The sequence below is a fragment of the Solea senegalensis genome, linkage group LG10 (genome assembly GCF_019176455.1).
Source record: "Solea senegalensis isolate Sse05_10M linkage group LG10, IFAPA_SoseM_1, whole genome shotgun sequence".
In the NCBI taxonomy this organism is placed as follows: domain Eukaryota; kingdom Metazoa; phylum Chordata; class Actinopteri; order Pleuronectiformes; family Soleidae; genus Solea; species Solea senegalensis.
The window spans coordinates 21,441,028-21,458,893 of record NC_058030.1 but is presented as its reverse complement, the minus strand read 5'-3'; the positions used below and the strand labels follow the sequence as shown (position 1 = coordinate 21,458,893).

Below are 17,866 nucleotides of genomic sequence, written 5' to 3'. Positions count from 1 at the left end.
ATGTCGTCCAAAATTTGACAAAAATGTCATAGTTTAGTATGTCATCCAAAATCGCAACAAAAAGTCATAGTTTAGTATGTCGTCCAAAATTTGACAAAAAATGTCATAGTTTAGTATGTCGTCCAAAATGTGACAAAAATGTTTACAACAGGAAGATAACTTAATACAAAAATGGTTTAACTAAGATCTAGGCTTCAGGGTGGACTAAGGCCAAAATAACAAACAAAAAGGTCCCTGTCTAGAAAACAATAAATCTTACCTAATCAACCCGAACCAAACCAAATGACAGGAACTTACCTCCCTACCTACTTAAACATGAGAAAACGCTTTAACAAAAATGGCAGTCCACCCCTACTGGTTGCAAAACTACTAAATTATACAATAAGACAAAATTATGTTGGAGTGTGGCCGGTTGGGAGAAGAGGGAGAAGAGGGAGAAGAGGAGGATGAGGAGGAAGTGTCTGTCGCCGTCTGCCATGCTGTTCTTGCCCCCCATCGTCCACCATCTTGGCTCCTTATGTACCAGGTGGTAATCGAGTGCAGCCAATCGAGTGGCAGGGCCCAAAACCAGTCCACCAATCCTGGCACGGCTAGGACACACAGCAATTTACCTAGGAAATTGACTGAAAAATCACAGGGCACACACACAGGAACATAACAACGACAGTCATAACATTAGTATGTCGTCCAAAATGTGACAAAAATGTCATAGTTTAGTATGTCGTCCAAAATGTGACAAAAATATCATAGTTTAGTATGTCTTCCAAAATTTTGACCAAAATGGCATAGTTAAGTACGTCCTCCAAAATTTGATAAAAATGTCATAGTTTAGCATGTCCTCCAAAATGTCAAAAAAATGTCATAGTTTAGTATGTCGTCCAAAATTAGACAAAAATGTCATAGTTTAGTATGTCGCCCAAAATGTGACAAAAATGTCATAGTTTGGTACATTTTCCAAAATTTGACAAAAATGTCATAGTTTAGTATGTCGTCCAAAATTTGACAAAAATGTCATAGTTTAGTACATCGTCAAAAATTTGACAAAAATGTCATAGTTTAGTACATCGTCAAAAATTTGACAAAAATGTCAAAATTCAATACAACAAATACATTCCAAACCAACATTAGGAATATCCAACATGTTGTACAGTGACTTCACTGAAACTGTCAATCTGTAAGATGGCAACCTAAACTCTGCACAATCATTAGAAACGCCGTGAATGCCTGACTATTTACTGCAGCTACTTGTGTATGTGGTACAAACTGTGCCATGTGTATGAGGTTGTCTGTAATATTGTCCTTACAGTAAATAGCCTTGTCCACAAAATCTTTAATTTTCATTGTAACACGTCTCAAAGCCACGTACACTTCAACGGTGTTCACATCACTAGTACAGAGTCCGTAATCCATTTAAAACCTCTGCATACACATTATCCTTTTGTCTTACTATTTCTGTTAATTCTGTTATGCAGAAACTACCATTCCACAAATCCACAGGAGTGTTTTCAACGTACTGGGTTTTCCTCTAACTGGACTCAGTTGGAAAAGTGTCAGTATCAGTCCCATGAGGAAAGAATTACTCCAAAATGCTCTGATAATACTCTGAATTATGATTTTCTAAGAAACAAGCACAACACACAGCTGCATCTTCTGTCCTGATTCTCTTTCGAACAAAACCTAAACCATTTCCCAACTGTAGCTTATCTGTAGCTGTCTTTAACTCAGATTGACATAGCACTCTGTACTCAGACACAAAATAAGTGCCCTGGTGGAGGACGACATGCTCGTCTGTACAGAGGGCTGTGGCGGAGCACTCTGGTGTCATGGACTGACCCTGGCTGGATGCAGTTTCCTGTTCTTGTAGCAGTGACCATCAGGGCCACTTGGAGGCTTGAACCTGACATGACAGCCGTCGATAGCTCCAGCTGCTTTAGAGAAAGCTGGGTGTCTCACCAGCCCTGCAAACCCATGGGAAACAGAGTCCAGTTCATCTGGGGTCCTCAGGAGGTAAATAACCCTGTGGCGCAGGGCCACCAGTTCCTCTGTGGACAATGCAGTGGACAGTGGAGCGAGGCATGTGGAACACTCTGGAGACCATGCTATAATATGCCCCACTTGCGAGCCAGAAGAGAAACAGCAGGGTCTCGATTGTGGCCCTCATCCATGTCTCTGTTGTTGATTGAGAAAGTCCAGAAGCACATCCAGGGCTTCTCTGCGCAGCCTGAAATCCGCCCGTGTGTCCTCCTGCCTGAAGAACCTTTGCAGCACAGGAACACCCATGTTGATCCCACAATAGTCTATTCTTGACTGAGAAGGAATAGAGAGACAGTTCAAATAAAATCTTGATATTTGCTTTTAAATCTTAAACACATTCCTAACAGCTCACGACTAAAACTCTATATATACACCTACTTCACCACAGAAAGTAAACATAATCTGTACATATGTATACATACACACACATATATATATATATATATACAGTATATACACAGTATTTATGTATATATAATTTTTAATATAGTTTATATTATATAAAACATTTTTACTTCTGCGGTCACTTTATAGTTTTAATACAGTTTATAGTTGTATAAAACATTTTATTTCTAGTCATTTTCTATTTTTTATATAGTTTGTGTATAGCTGTTTAGCACGGGTTAACTTAATACAGTTTCTATGCAAATGTTTAATCCCTCTGCACATTTTTTAACTTTCAGATTTTAACTCCTGCTTATTTCTAATTTCTCTGTACATATTTAAATTTACATTTATTTCAGGTCAATTTCAGCGTATGGTTACTGTGTTATAAGTTAACTCTAATGTATGTTTAATGTATGTTCAAAGTATGTTACTGCTACTGGATGCTTGAATTTCCTTCGGGATCAATAAAGTATCTATCTATCTATCTATCTATCTATCTATCTATCTATCTATCTGTGTATATATGTACATATATATATATATATATACAGTATATATATACATATATATCAGCAGAAAATTCAAATAAAGACATAAAGAATGCAAACGTTTTAACAAATAGTGACATCATATGAAGACTATTCTATTTTAATAGAATAAAATAAAATGATTTCTATCAAGTCATGTTCAAAGCAGTGTGTATCGTGCCGGGTAATTAGGACACCCATACGCAGTGATTAGAAGTGAAGATATAATCATTTTATAATTGGCTTGCCATCATGTGTGAATGTCTATTGTAATGTATTTATGACAGATAATCAGGCTTAGTGGAGCTGGGTCAGCACACAGTTTACACTCCTCACAGCACAGAGTGAACACGTGAACACTGCTGCTCTCAGAAAACACCACTGCTTTATGGAATGACATTCATCACATTTATTACTTCACCCTCAAACAAAATCATAAAGGTAAGTTTTTCATTTGATTGACTGCTTATTTTCATTATTATTATTATTTCACAATTTGACTCTCATTGTGAATCATTGGGGTCCTTTTATACTATGTCAACATTTCATTTCATTTGTGTATTTGTTATGAAATTTTGTAGGTTTGTATTTTTGTGATATTTCAAAGTTTAGATGTACTAATTATTGTACTGATGATTAGGTGTTCCTGTTTTATGAGGATACTTCCGAGGGCTTTTTTTTTTTGCCATAATTAGATAGGACAGTGAAGTGTGAAAGAAGAGGAGAGAGAAGGAGGAAGACACACAGATTTTTTTAGACGATGTATTTAAACATGACAATGACTGTTTCTGTGTTGCTTGGGCCAAAGAAACAAAGAAACACCCATGAAAAGTTTCAGAATTGCAGCTCATAGCTCAGAAAACCCGATCCCTCAGTCAGGGCTGATAGTTTTGCTTGACAGAGTCTATTTTCAGATGAAGGACGCAGCATGTTTCACTGTCTCTTTTCATGAAGACCAAACAGAGGCAGAATAATAACACCAGCAACAACAAGACTTTCAGAGCTTTAATATCAAGCTTAAAAAGGCGCGTCTTTGTGTGTCGGCCTGCAGAACCTTTACATTTACATTTGTGATAGTTCAGCCTGACCGTTTGAGTTCCCCCTGGTGCAGGATGATGCCGACCCTGACTCCACACGTCCCAGTACCACGGCCAAGCTACTCCCAGACCAGGGAGAACCTGGTGAAGGCCATCCCACCCAGACTGCTGTGTCTGCTGGCCTGTGGAGGAGTCGACTGTCGCTATGAGGGACCAGAGTGCTGGACGTTGAACCAACAGGTCATTCGAGGGCTTTTCTCCTCCTGGTGAGACGTTTTCATTGCAGTCACAAAGGTACAGTACAACAGTAGGAAGTCTTCTACTGATCATGAGTGTCTTTCTATCACAGGTTGACTGATGACATCATCGCCATGGCTCGACCATCCACTGCTTTGATTGAGAAGCACAACATCATTGAACAGTTTAGGAGGTAATCACTGGTTATAGTGGAATAATGCAGGAATGATGAGCCTGGATGTTGATCCGTGATAATTTAACCCTTCACTTGTTCTCTTCATTATTTTCAGACTGAACATCAGATCGATCATTAACATGCAGCTCCCGGGAGATCACGCTCACTGTGGACCTCCTTTAGATCCTGGAAGTGGTTTTACATACTCGCCACAGATCTTCATGGACAATGACAGTAAGATATTCTCACTTTTGATTTTGATTTATTTCAAACAATGTTGGCAAAACAAGTGCAAATATATATTCATTTAATTAGGTCTTATATAGAAAGCATATCTGATGTCCAAAAAGGAATAAGCTATCTCCCTCTATCGTTCCCAGGTATGAAAATACAGTGTACCACACAAACACACCAATATTTACATATTTATCAATCTGTACAATACCTGTGTCTTTCTCATCCAGTTACTTTGTAAAAATCCGGACAGGAATCAAAACGTTCATTATACTGCATACGATGTTACCAAATGAATAGTATACAACTAATTATGGGCATATATTTGTGTATTTGCAGTTTACTTTTACAACTTTGGGATGCCAGATTTTGGCGTGTCCTCTCTCGTCAGCATCATTGATGGCGTGAAGGTCTTGGCCTTTGCAGTGAGGGAAGGACGAGTGGCCGTGCACTGCCATGCAGGATTGGGAAGAACAGGTACAAATACAAGTAAACAGACACACACTCACTGTTTCTGTTATAACACCCGTGTCTGTTGTGTCTCTGCTGCTCTATAGGCGTCCTGATAGCCTGTTACCTGATCTACACTCTGCGTATCAGCCCCAGTGAGGCTGTGCACTATGTACGGATTAAACGGCCCCGCTCCATCCAAACTCGGGCTCAGATTAGCCAGGTGTTTGACTTCGCCCGCTTGCTTGGTACACAGCTGATCCAATATCCAGACCTCAGCCTGCGGCACGGAGCTCCCTTCACCCTGCAGCATTACCTGAACCGACAGGCGTTGCTGCTGCACGGGCAGGAGGGACGCACCCTCAGACAAACACCAAAGGTCAGGATCTAATGGAATATTTAAACCGCAGTTACTTCCAGGTTTTACCAGAGAGTGTGACTCCTTCTTTCTGATAAACATCTCTTAGGTGGTGTATCTCCTGTGTGTGCGTCTCTCCTGCTTAGCCCTGGGTCTCCCTGCTCCTCCGGAGGTCTACGCTGAGCTGGAGAAGAGGTCAGCGCTGAGGACACTGAGTCGGACTGTGAGGGAGACACTGGTGGCCAAACAGTACTTGCCCTTGTTGAGGGAAGGTCATCAGGGCTCGTGGGTGGGCTCGGGGTCAGTGTACTCCTGGGATGAGCCGTTGGGATTCATGGAGAGGAAGAGAGACGTTCTGCTGGACAAACGCTGCTACAGTGACTCTGACCTCAGCAAGATCTCAGGAAATGAGGTCAAACTTCATATTATGCATCGAAGAATACATGCATTCATTATCCAAATAGGTAATCCATTTTTTTTTACTCTGTCCTGAAGGATCTGGAGTTGAGTCCATGGTGGACCCCAGCACTTGGAAATGAGAAACACTGGTGTGTGCAGGATCTGACACGTCCAGATCTGAGACCATTTAGTCCGGTCCCTGCCAAACCTTCACCAGGTCACCAGACCATCAGAAAGTCACACACACTCAGCGTCCCAATATCCAGCATGGAGACAAGCAACAACTGTGCAGGGAAGCTGAAGTGTGCAGCTAAAAAGGCACTTCCCAAATATAGCTCCAGCACTGAGGTAATGCTGTGAAAAATGCTGCGATGATTACCAAAATGCTGATGTTTCAAAACATTTTCAAAGACTGGACCCCAAACTGCACCATGGGAGCTGTCCCCACCATAATGTCCATGTGGGCCCCATAAGGGATTTATTCGGGCTGACAGTATAGGTCCTTGCATGGTGGCCCCGCCCTTGTTTGCCTACATGGAGATGTTACTGAAACCATAATAACACCTGCACAGTTTGTCCACTTCAAGCCCATGTCCACGTATTATCAGCCTGAAATGAAGCTTTATGGGACCTACACTGACATGTTGACTGGGATTTTCACCAAATACATTAGCACAATTGTTCTATAGCCTTTTATTTCACATTCATTAAGTAACAGATGTTTCAAGTTTGGATTTATTTATCTGTTTATTATTCCTTTAAAAATAAAATTCAGTGTTACAGGAATGGCAGTAAAGATGTCCGAAATATTATACATTTGCACAAATTTGCTCCATATTTTCAAATGGGTTGCAATTGTTTGTCATCTTTCAAAAAATGGGTGCTCATATGAAACGTTTGTTAGACGCTGCTTTGAAATGTTCTTTGTTTAATATCAAGCTGCTCAGAAACCCACATAATCCAGGTTCGACCTTAGTGGCCCGCACTGTTGCTAAGGCGATGGCAGATCACGGTACACCAGGAGACATCATACTGCAAAGATCAGCTCTGATGCAGGTATAAAACACACACACACACATTTGTTTTTATATCTTATTCACGTCGTAGACATATGATGTACTCCCGAGCCCCTTACCCTAACCTTAACCCAATTCTAACCCTAAAACCAGGTCTTCAACCTGAAAAAGCCCTTTAAATTTGTGGGGCACAGACAAAAATGAATGTCCTCATAAAGATAGGCTTGTATGTAATTTGAACCTCACACAGATATAAGTACATGTAAACACACACTCATCAAATGGTGATTTTGATATATATATATTTTGAACCCTAAATCTACTCCTTCTTTTCAACAGGAGGAGTTGAACAGTAGTGACTGTGGTTGGGCTCTGCTGGTCACTGAGTCAGACCCTCATGTCCTCAGCTGTCTGCTGTGGACCTGGCTAGAAAAGTTAAGAGTGAGTGAGATCAAACAGATTAAATTTGTTAGAATAAACCGTGTTAAATAACTTTCTCCAACATGTGTTTGTTTTCCAATCGAAACCTCATCCAGGAGCCTGTCCTCAGTGCAGAGGATATAGACAGATTGTGCACTGGTGTAAGAAACAGGAAGTCTCTGAGTGTGCTCAAGACGGTAAAGAAACATGTCTTTGTCCCCAGTATTCATGAAAACCTTCAAACTCGGACACTTTTTTGGCAAAGACTGAAACAGTAATTTGCTTAACTCTTCTCATCGTCACAGCCGCAGAGACACACCATTTATTGTCTGTTGAGCTGTGTGAGTTCAGTGTCCAGCCTGTGTCCTCACAGAGAGGAGGCAGTGCTGCAGCGGCTGATCCGTGCACTTACAAAGGCAAGGCAGTGTGTGACTGTGTATTTATGTGGGTGTGTGTGCTGGTAATGTTGAGTTTGATAATGATTTTCTACTTCTTTTTTTGTTTTCGAAAATAGCGCCCTCAAGAGGAAGTGAGAAACCTTGCACCTCTAATGAAAGTCCTGAAGGCCAGTATGAGAGAAACTTTCCACAACTACAGATTCCTCTCACGGACCTGCAGCATCGCTACCCTCTGAGGAAGAGAAGCTACATCAGCTGCCCTTGTGTTTAATAAATAAATAAATAAAACTATAACTATGATATACATTTCCTCTCATATTGTCATATAGTAGATGAAAATAATACATACAAATGTGAGCATTATACTGTTACACCCTACAAGAACAGTTCCAGTGCAAGCATGTATTGTACACTTACCTGCCACTTTATTAGGTACACATGATCACCTGCATGTTAGTGCAATTATCTAATTAGCCAATCACACAGCAGCAACTCTGTGCATGTTGACACGTAGCCCAAGATTAAGGCAACCTGTTGAAGTTCAAACTGAGCATCAGAATGATGAGGAAAGGTGATTTAAGTGACTTTGAAACATGGCCTACAGTAACTCAAACAAGACCACCATAAAGAAGACCATCACTGAACACTTGCAACTTTAAAGTATATGGGACTGCTACCACTGGTGAGCAGGTGAGTGTGTATATATATATATATACATATATATATACATATATATATATATATATATATATATATATATATATATATATACATACTATGTGTGTGTCCGTGTGTTAACCTGCTACATCCTTTGATCACTAAAAACAAGTGAAAGCATTCCGAGAGCATGAACCTCGGCCAGTCAGTTCCTCAGTGTTTATCGAGCTCCATGTGACTTCTGCTAAAATGAACAGCGCCAGTACCCGTTTCAAGGTGTCAACGTGTACTTTAAATCCATGGAGATAAAGCAATATATCACAGAAGCTGAATATAAACCAGACTGAATATACCTGACCCTTATAATGACACTGTGGTGTTTTTCACGAGCATGAAAAGAGCTGGAGTGAACGTATTTCAGACCTGCTGTATCAATTATCTCTTGTAAAACAAACAAGGTATTAAACATAGTGAGCATTGGATTCTCGTCTTGATATGATGTGATCACTACAAAGGTAGAATCTGTTAAGTTAAATCTGTTAAATCCTCTGTGCGTTACGCCAGGGATCCAACCCTGCAATGTCTCGGAATCTTTGGTGATCCAATAAAATGCTCTCCCTTTGCGTATGATGGACTGTTTAGGCACAACATTTCACTTTTATGAATACAGCAGGGAAAAAGGTGAGAGGCAGAGAGAAAGAGAGAGAGAGAGAGAGAAAGAGAGAGAGAGAGAGTCTTTTTCCATAGCAATGTTGTCATAGTGAATAGTCACAGTTGTTGTTTGGGCTCAGTGTACATGCTGAGCTGCAGGGATCAAACCTCCCACTGGCGCACACACAGACACACGACAGGATCAGCATTTCTGTAAGATGAATAAATGTGTTTATTTATTTATGTATTTCGGGTGTGAATAGACTGAAGTGGAAGCTTCCACGATTTCCATATGTTTGTACATGTGTTGCATTTTGTGACAGGCTGTACTGTACACTGAGCATGTGTCACTTTTTCCTGAAAACGAAATCCTGTCAAATAAAACACTGCACTAGTTAATGGAACGATCTATTTAGTGGACAATAATGCTAATGCTAATAGTTGTATTGTTGTTAATATTCATAATATCAGTGATTGGGTGGCAGTGTTGCTGTTTCTGGTGACAGCAGGTCATAATTGCACTGGTTAAACTCTTATATGAAACCATTGTGCAAACTTGAAACTCTGCACAAAAAGCTATTAAAAAACTGCTTGAGTAGGAAAAGTTGAAACTTTGCTCTTAGTCACAGCCTATTTTTCTTTCAAGGTGATGCCAACTTCAGAACTTTGGGTCGGGACTTGGAGACCCCATAGACCAGCAGGGCCCATATCTGCCCACTGTCTCAGCCCAGGACCAAAGTATGCACTGCCTGGACTCACAGGTACAAAAAATGGCTTTTGTCTTTAAAAAAAAAAAAATCATACTTTTAATGACAATTGACCTATATCCTTATTTCCTTGCATGCAGGAGCTTCTAAACATGACTTTACAAGATACAAAGCACCAATGTTCAGCTTTGGGATTCGTCACGAGCAGTGCAGTTCTGATTGCTCCCCCGGACCAAAGTACCAAATCCCCTCTAACATCACTCGTGTAGGCCGAGGAGGAAGTCCTGCGTTTGTGTGCTCCAGCCGTACAAATGGCTCAAGATTGTACCAAACCCCTGGACCGGGTCAGCATTTCTTTTCCTAACACGTCAGGGAACTCCGATGGCCTTCACCAACCAGAAAGGATGTTTTGCAACTCTCTCTATGACTGATCTGCTGTTAATTTCTTCTTCTTTGTTTGACTATGTGTCAGGTTATATGAGCTACTATCTTCATAAAGCAAGGTCCTTGTCTAAAAAACATATAAAAGTGTTATTCTAAGGCTATAAAAAACTAATTTTATCTTATCAAATCTGACAATAAACTGTTTCACATTAGACCTCAAAATAGTGATTATTTAAAAAGAACTCTTTCTTATGCAAAACTGTACAGCTCCCTCTATTCTATGCCATTAAATTGGCCATAAAGTAAATGGTAAACATAAAAGTCATTTATGGCCCTTTTGATGATTTCACAGTGGGACAGACCTCAGCTTTCATTGACTGACCATACTGTTTATGTCTGTCATCATTATTGTAGTTTAATGGCATCACCTGGCTTTGGCTCATTCTGCAGGTCCAGCTGCTTACTCTCTGCCCCCTGTGCTGGGGCATAAAACAGCCCCCAGCTTCTCACTTGGTGGCTTCACTAAAAGTGGAAGCTTCCTGGAGAACCTGAAGACGGTACATACACACAGTTGAGAGAATAATTTACTTCTTTTTTTTTTTTTAAAGAAATCGAGAAATGTTGTCGATTTGCTTTATATTTTTGTTTCCCCTCCAGAGTCCAAGCCCTGCTGCCTACAAAGTTGTGGACCCTGGTACTTACATGCAGAAACCGCCCCAGTACAGCATTACAGGCCGCAACTTTGCTCCTGATAGTGGCACAAAGACACCAGGACCTGGTTCACACTATCCTGAGAGGGTAAAGAAAAACCATCAGACCTTGTTTAGTCATAAATGACTTTGATTTGGTCAATTTACTAAAAATTCTGTTTCTAGGTGACCGTCACTTCTGCAAAAAATCCAAGCTTCTCCTTTGGAATCCGTCACTCCGAATACATCGTCACACCTCGTTGTTGACGTGACTGAATGAGGATTGAATAAAGCTCAGAAACAAGCTCTTCTTCTTCGTCTTCTTCTTCTTTTCCTTTCGGCTGCTCCCTTCAGGGCTCGCCACAGCGAATCAACCTCCTCCATCTCACCCTGTTCTCTGTATCCCCCTCTCTCACACCAACTAACTTCATGTCCTCTTTCACTACATCCATAAACCTTCTCTTTGGTCTTCCTCTAGACCTCCTGCCTGGCAGTTCCAACCCCAGCATCCTTCTACCAAAATACTCACTATCCCTCCTCTGTACATGACCAAACCATCTCATTCTGGCCTCTCTGACCTTATCTCCAAAACATCTAACATGTGCTGTTCCTCTGATTGACTCATTCCTGATCCTATCCATCTTCGTCACTCCCAAAGAGAACCTCAACATCTTCATCTCTGCTACCTCCAGCTCTGCTTCCTGTCTTTTCCTCAGTGCCACTGTCTCTAGACCATACAGCATCGCTGGTCTCACCACTGTCTTGTATATCTTTCCTTTCATTCACTCATTTCACTCTGTCACACCTCACCACTGTCTCACAGTTGGCATACATGTCCTGCACCAGTCTAACATACTTCTCTGCCACTCCAGACTTCCTCATACAGTACCATAGTTCCTCTCTCGGCACCTTGTCATAAGCTTTTTCCAGATCTACAAAGGCACAATGCAGCTCCCTCTGACCTTCTCTGTATTTCTCTACCAGCATTCTTAAAGCAAATACTGCATCTGTAGTACTCTTTCTGGCATGAAACCATACTGTTGCTCACAAATGCTGATTTCTGCTCTCAGTCTAGTTTCCATTACTCTTTCCAATAACTTCATTGTATGGCTCATCAACTTTATTCCTCTATAGTTACTGCAATTCTGAACATCTCCCTTCACCATCACACTTCTTTCCATTCCTCAGGCATATCCCCTCACTCTGTAAGATCCTGTTGAATAGTCTAACTTTGACTAGTAACTTAACTTGAATAGTCTCAGAAACAAGCTCATCATGGTAAATTAAAGTATTCAGTTTTTATCAAGTATTCATAAAATGGACATGCTTTACTTTTACTTTGTAAGTAATAATTGAAAGTACTCAAAGAGTGCAACCTCCACCAAGGCTGCTCAGGTTCATATTGGGATCACCACTAAACTATAATAATAATATAATAATAATAATAACACAATCTTAGTTTAAACAATGAAAGTGTACAGAAAATCTTAATTTATGGCTCTGTCTGGTTGTAAAATAACTGGAAGGGAAGGATAACTGATTTTAGCTGTAGCTGATTGGCATGTAGATGAAAACTGTGGGAACAATATTATGTACACTCTGGATGTCCTTTGGCTTTACTTTGAATTTCAACACAACATAATTAAAATACATTTCTGTATCTCAAAACAAGGTTAAGGATGTGATTCATGCAGAGTATTGTCTTTTTTGACAGGCACATGGAAGGGCAGCAGCGTCCATTTGAAAGTGGTCCTTCAGGCGTCCCCGTTGCATAGGAACGAAAATCGTCGGCGTTAATACACAAACATCTGCTCACTTTTCTGCCGGAATTAATATGTCACTGGAAAATAGATCGAATCACAACAATCTGGCCGCGTGTCGTAGAAGAATAAGCAACTCGTAGACATTTAAATAAGTGATTAACTCATGCTAACACCGCTAGCTCACTGTTAGCACCCCTCGGCTCGAGCATCGATTAGAAGGTAACACCGTTTTTTTAGACGATAAATGTCATCAGTGATCAGCTCTGTCACTGATTACCATCAACAGGTTTGTTAATTTTGCGACAGGTTAACCGGTGAAATGAACCATTCCAAGCCGAACTGGGCCAAGTTAACCTCAGCTAACCGATGGCAAACTAGCTCAGCAGTCGCGTGGTAGCTGCTCTCAGGAGCTCAGGGATTTATTCTGGTATTTCAGGAAAGATTTAGTTCTTATAAACATTAAAATCAAAGCGAGAAAGAAAGGAAAACATGGCTGGAGACGTCGGCAGTATTCCTGAGCTGGACCAGAAGAAATATGATTCAGATGAACAAGTGAAGATCATCTGCCTGGGAGACAGTGCAGTGGGTAAATCAAAGTAAGTATTAAGATATTCAGAATTCATGTGATGATCATCAAGTTAAACTTACTTGTCCTCATTGTGGACTTTTTTAGGTTATTGAAACTAGGGCTGCAACGATTAATTGATAATTAAATGAATCATCAACTATTTTGATAATCGGTTAACCGGCTTGAGTGTTCTTTCAATAATTAAAACAAGTTTTCAGATTTTTCAGCTTTGTAAATGTGAATAGCTTCTTTGCTCCATATAACAAAGAAGTCATTAAAACTGAATCAGTTTGTTTGTGGACAAAAACAAGACATTTGAGAACATCATTATTTCCAGATTTGAGAAACACTGAACATTTTTCAACATTTTCTGACATTTTCAGGACCAAACGATTACTCGATTAATCGAGAAAATAATCGACAGATTAATTGGAAATAATTGTGAGTTGCAGCCCTAATTCAAACACATAAGCACAGAGATAATTCTAAAAAGAAAGACGAAGAAGAACAGGACTTTATCTATAGCCAATTTACTTTCACAGTTTAATAATTGACAACAATTCACTAACATTATACTACACAATTTATACTCTATATAGTGTCTGTATGTAATGTGTAAAATGTGTTCTTCTGTTTAACACGTTTGTTTTTGTTTGTTTTCTGTCCAAAAATACATTTAATAACACGTTTATTTTGTCTTCAACTTAAACCGAGGAACAAAACAAAATGTTCAGTTATTGGTTTTGTTGAATTTCAAAATATATTATGTGACTTATCATCCATCTCTAAGAGAAACAGTTCATACTGGAAGTGCAGTGGATGGTGTAAACCTGTGAACTCTCTCTCCTCTCTCTAGGTTGATGGAGAGGTTTCTCATGGATGAATAGTATCCTTATAATGCACTGTATATTACATCTGCAATATTAAACACGTTAGTAATTCACACATAAATGAATTGCTTAACTGTTTAAATAATTGATTAATGTTTTTTAATGTAAAAAGTTGTCTGATTTCAGCCTCTTAAATCGCTCCATATCACATTTTCACGTGAGTTCACAAACTCAAGTATTTACCGATACAGACATCAGTCAGCTAAAATGATATATATGATGTCACCTTGTCATAGCTTATGATCAGGCTGTTAAAGATCGACTGCTTATGCCTCCATCCATGTGAAGTGCAGAACCTTAACCCTGGGCTCAGTCGTCCACAGCAGTTGTCCACATACGCTCTGACTCTCTACAAACACACGGCCACTGTAGGAAACAGGACGGTGGCGGTCGGTATGTAAATGTTTTCAGCATTTGTTAATTTATAAATCTATAAATAGAAATCATCTTTACAGCTTAACCTTCTTGCAAACCCACATATTTTGTATATCTTGGTGTTATATTTTACTACTTTTGTTCTGATGACACGTGTAAATCAAATTGTTCCATTCTTTACCTTAGGTAGGAAGTGCCCCTGTTGTTATAGCACAAAAGCATACGCTCCATGTTGTTATGCTTTCATTCTTAGGTACACTGATGTGCAGGTGTTGTATTCAAATGGTAAAACCTATTCGGAAAATACTGAAAATTATTCATAGTGTTTTTATAATCAGGAGTGATGTTGATTATTATTTTTTACCATTAAATTAAGGTGAAAAAATACCTGTTGTTTAATTGCTTTTTACTTGGATTAGAGATTGTTTGCATTGAAGGTGGTGCGTGGTGAAAAAATGATTCAGCAAAAATATCATTGTTTTTGGTTAAATCTTCTCATCATATAGAAAATATTGCATATTCTTTGTTTATAGTATTAAAAATTGTCTAATGTATCTAGTGTGTTGAAGCAGAAGTCGTTTAAATTTCGATGATTTGGCTTTTGATTTTGACCCACAGATTTCTGGGACACTGCAGGTCAGGAGCGCTTTCAGAGCATGCACCCGTCATACTACCACAAAGCACACGCCTGCATCATGGTGAGACAAATTATTATTATTTAACTGCATAACCATTAACTGGTTTTAAAAGATATTTCAAGAATGTAAAGATGTGTTTTTTGGTTAAAAAGTCCACAAATATGGATGAAGAGGAAACAGATTTTTACTGAGGTTGCAAAAAACATCACAGACATTAACAAGAAAGTTAAAAAACCAACTATGTAGTTATGTTCCAAAAACATGTCACTCAGGGGACGCATCTTAATATTAAAACATTAAAACAAGATTTTCAATTGTTTAAACTTCTTAGATAGGAACACTTTCTTCATTTCTTTGCTCTGGATAACGAAGAAATCATTAAAAGTTAAACCTTTTGCTTTGTGGACAAAACAAGACATTTGAGAACATCATCATTTCCAGGTTTGACAAACACCGATCAACATTTTTTAAGGTTTTCTGATATTTTATGGACCAAACGATTAATCGAGAAAATAATCGACAGATTAATCGATTATGAAAATCATCGTTAGCTGCAGCTCTAAACCAGACTCCACTCCCCTGTGTTCTTACTTCCTGTCCAGGTTTTTGATGTACAAAGGAAGATCACGTATAAGAATCTGGCAAACTGGTACAAGGAGCTGAGAGAGTACAGACCAGAGATACCATGCTGTGTGGTCGCCAACAAAATAGATGGTAGGTCCTCAAATAAATTCATGATTAAATCATGAAGTGACGGACGAGTTGACACGTCTTCCTGGTTGGAGCACATCGTTTATTCCGTGTTTTCTTGTGTTCTCGTGTGCAGCTGATTTGAAAGTGACGCAGAGAAGCTTTAACTTTGGAAAGAAACAAGGACTCCCGTTCTATTTTGTCTCAGCGGCTGACGGGACCAACGTAGTAAAGGTTTGACTCTCATTCTCCTGCGGGTTTAAATAATATGGTGATGATAATGTGACGGGAGCCTTGTCCGTGCTGCTCTATGACTCTGCCTCACATGCATTCATAATAAAGTCATTTGTTCCGATGGTGTCGTGTGACCGTCGGTGGTTTTCTGTCCCTGCAGATGTTCAGAGAGATGATCAAAAGAGCCGTGGACTACAAACAAAACCCCAGTGACTTCATGGATGAAGTCATGCAAGAGTTGGAGGTAAACACATGAACACATGATGCTACAACAGCGAAGAAGGAAAATGGGATTTATTCTATAAAAGAACTCCACGTGTGTCTGTTTATGATCCGCTCTTGGTTAACAGTCGGGATGAACTGACATGATATTCAGTATCAACTGAAATCATGATGTTTCCTCTTGATTTAATGAAGCTTAGACTGTAAAGAGAGACGACACCATCAATGTCTTATGACCAAAATGTGAGTGAGAGATGCTGAGATCATGTGACCTATGTGGACTTATTTTAGGGGGAAAAAAAGCCAAAAATATTGGCAGATATTTACGGTTGTGCTGTCAGTATCAGACAATAAAAGTGGTACTGGGTCATCAGATACTTGGTCCAAACCTGGATTGTGGGTTAATTATCTCCAACACAATTTACTTTTAATGACTTTCTAAGCCAATGAAAAGCTCACACTAATCTTTGTGTTTTCTAACTCTGTCCTCTTCTAGAACTTTGACCTGGAGAAGAAGGAAGATAACTCGGAGGCAGACGATGATGGACTGACAGCAGAGAGTCCAGACGTGGTCTGACAGATTTTTACACCACCTCCAAAACTCTCATCATCTCATGGATTATTTCACTTTCTCTGGAGTTTGAAGCTGCAAATAGAAACGTGCTTTTAGTCAAAATGTCAGATCTTCACAGAGTTCCTGTGACGGGACATGGACCCACCAGTATGCTGTTGTTAGTTATGTAACTGTGATGGGATTGGAGCACGTCTCATAAGTCACTACCTTCCATTATTGGCAGGGAAATTACAGATGAGGATTAGGACCACGTGTGAAAATGTGTTTGGAAACAAAATGAAAACAAAGAAAAAGACAGAATTCTGAGTCACATGTGGCCCTAATCCTCTTCTGTAAGGATATAAACCCGCTGGAATAAATGGGAGTTTTATTTAGCTGCTATTTGATGAATGTCACTCGTTGTTTTTTGTTAAATTTACACCAACAGTAGGAAATCTATACTAGGTGAAAAATCCCAAAGTGAATTTTATTGTTTGTTTTAGCAAGAAAACCATTTATCTTTCTCATATAATGTGAATGTGAAGCGTTGAACATGAACTCAATGTGAACGTGTGAATGAGAACTGTAGAAGCTGTTGTTATTTAGTGTTGTTGTATTCAATGCCCAGCAGGTAGAGCCATGACAGTTTTAAATGTTGCTGGAACAAAGATCAGATGCAGTTCATGTTTTAATTATAAATTTATTACATAATATAACAAACATAGATCTCTGTGGTGGAGATATCCCGGGCAACAGCTCAGATCTTGCCTTGACCTTCACTCTCGGCCTTTCTCGGCTCTGCGACGCTTCACTGTAGGTAGTGTTTTATTTACTCGGATCTCAGCTCGGGGCTATTACTGTGTATTAAAGAGAAGTGAATTTGTTATGCTTGTTATACTGAATAAATCCAGATTATCCTAGTCGCCTGATGCCGAGAAGGGGAAGTTCCCGTGCGTGAGGCGAGGCTGAGGCGTTGCACGGATACGTCCACCAGTTCTAAACTTCACAGTGCAAACAAGGAGAAAACCAACAATGAAAGAAAAACCCCTTTCATGATAAGTTCACTGGCTCCGGTGGGTGATCGGACACCAGTGGGGTTTTTTTTTCCCTAAAAAGGTTATACTGCCCCCACTACACTACATAAGATTGTGCTTTGTTGATTAGAAAATAAGA

At 39.6% G+C, this 17,866-nt stretch overlaps 3 protein-coding genes across 3 annotated transcripts; all 3 read left to right on the top strand.

The window, feature by feature from the left end:
• Window positions 1–3,281: 3,281 nt before the first annotated feature.
• On the top strand, window positions 3,282–7,972 carry zgc:77752 (uncharacterized protein LOC393862 homolog). The gene is made up of 13 exons (XM_044036273.1): window positions 3,282–3,389; window positions 4,060–4,251; window positions 4,335–4,415; window positions 4,513–4,631; window positions 4,971–5,108; window positions 5,189–5,460; window positions 5,549–5,851; window positions 5,935–6,186; window positions 6,778–6,894; window positions 7,194–7,295; window positions 7,391–7,471; window positions 7,580–7,690; window positions 7,789–7,972. The coding sequence occupies exons 2-13, from the start codon at window positions 4,061–4,063 to the stop codon at window positions 7,906–7,908; spliced, it is 1,887 nt and encodes a 628-aa protein (XP_043892208.1). The 5' UTR covers window positions 3,282–3,389; window position 4,060; the 3' UTR covers window positions 7,909–7,972.
• Window positions 7,973–9,113: 1,141 nt separating this feature from the next.
• odf3b (outer dense fiber of sperm tails 3B) lies at window positions 9,114–11,064 on the top strand. Its single transcript, XM_044036639.1, has 6 exons — window positions 9,114–9,193; window positions 9,627–9,741; window positions 9,828–10,031; window positions 10,522–10,628; window positions 10,729–10,869; window positions 10,947–11,064. The coding sequence occupies exons 2-6, from the start codon at window positions 9,630–9,632 to the stop codon at window positions 11,025–11,027; spliced, it is 645 nt and encodes a 214-aa protein (XP_043892574.1). The 5' UTR covers window positions 9,114–9,193; window positions 9,627–9,629; the 3' UTR covers window positions 11,028–11,064.
• A 1,448-nt stretch (window positions 11,065–12,512) lies between these two features.
• rabl2 (RAB, member of RAS oncogene family-like 2) lies at window positions 12,513–17,622 on the top strand. The gene is made up of 8 exons (XM_044037152.1): window positions 12,513–13,119; window positions 13,948–13,977; window positions 14,295–14,374; window positions 14,975–15,054; window positions 15,597–15,708; window positions 15,821–15,918; window positions 16,079–16,162; window positions 16,637–17,622. Exons 1-8 carry the CDS (start codon window positions 13,013–13,015, stop codon window positions 16,715–16,717), a joined length of 672 nt encoding a protein of 223 aa, XP_043893087.1. The 5' UTR covers window positions 12,513–13,012; the 3' UTR covers window positions 16,718–17,622.
• The last annotated feature ends 244 nt before the right edge of the window (window positions 17,623–17,866 follow it).

Excerpts from the sequence above, each read along its gene's own strand:
- zgc:77752 (XM_044036273.1), top strand. The coding sequence starts at position 4,061 with ATGATGCCGACCCTGACTCCACACGTCCCAGTACCACGGCCAAGCTAC. Across the intron at positions 5,461-5,548 it reads CCCTCAGACAAACACCAAAG|GTGGTGTATCTCCTGTGTGT; the intron begins GTCAGGATCTAA and ends AACATCTCTTAG. Across the intron at positions 7,472-7,579 it reads CTCTGAGTGTGCTCAAGACG|CCGCAGAGACACACCATTTA; the intron begins GTAAAGAAACAT and ends TCATCGTCACAG.
- odf3b (XM_044036639.1), top strand. The coding sequence starts at position 9,630 with ATGCCAACTTCAGAACTTTGGGTCGGGACTTGGAGACCCCATAGACCA. Across the intron at positions 10,032-10,521 it reads GTACCAAACCCCTGGACCGG|GTCCAGCTGCTTACTCTCTG; the intron begins GTCAGCATTTCT and ends CTCATTCTGCAG. Across the intron at positions 10,870-10,946 it reads GTTCACACTATCCTGAGAGG|GTGACCGTCACTTCTGCAAA; the intron begins GTAAAGAAAAAC and ends TTCTGTTTCTAG.
- rabl2 (XM_044037152.1), top strand. The coding sequence starts at position 13,013 with ATGGCTGGAGACGTCGGCAGTATTCCTGAGCTGGACCAGAAGAAATAT. Across the intron at positions 13,120-13,947 it reads AGTGCAGTGGGTAAATCAAA|GTTGATGGAGAGGTTTCTCA; the intron begins GTAAGTATTAAG and ends TCCTCTCTCTAG. Across the intron at positions 13,978-14,294 it reads AGGTTTCTCATGGATGAATA|TCGTCCACAGCAGTTGTCCA; the intron begins GTATCCTTATAA and ends CCCTGGGCTCAG.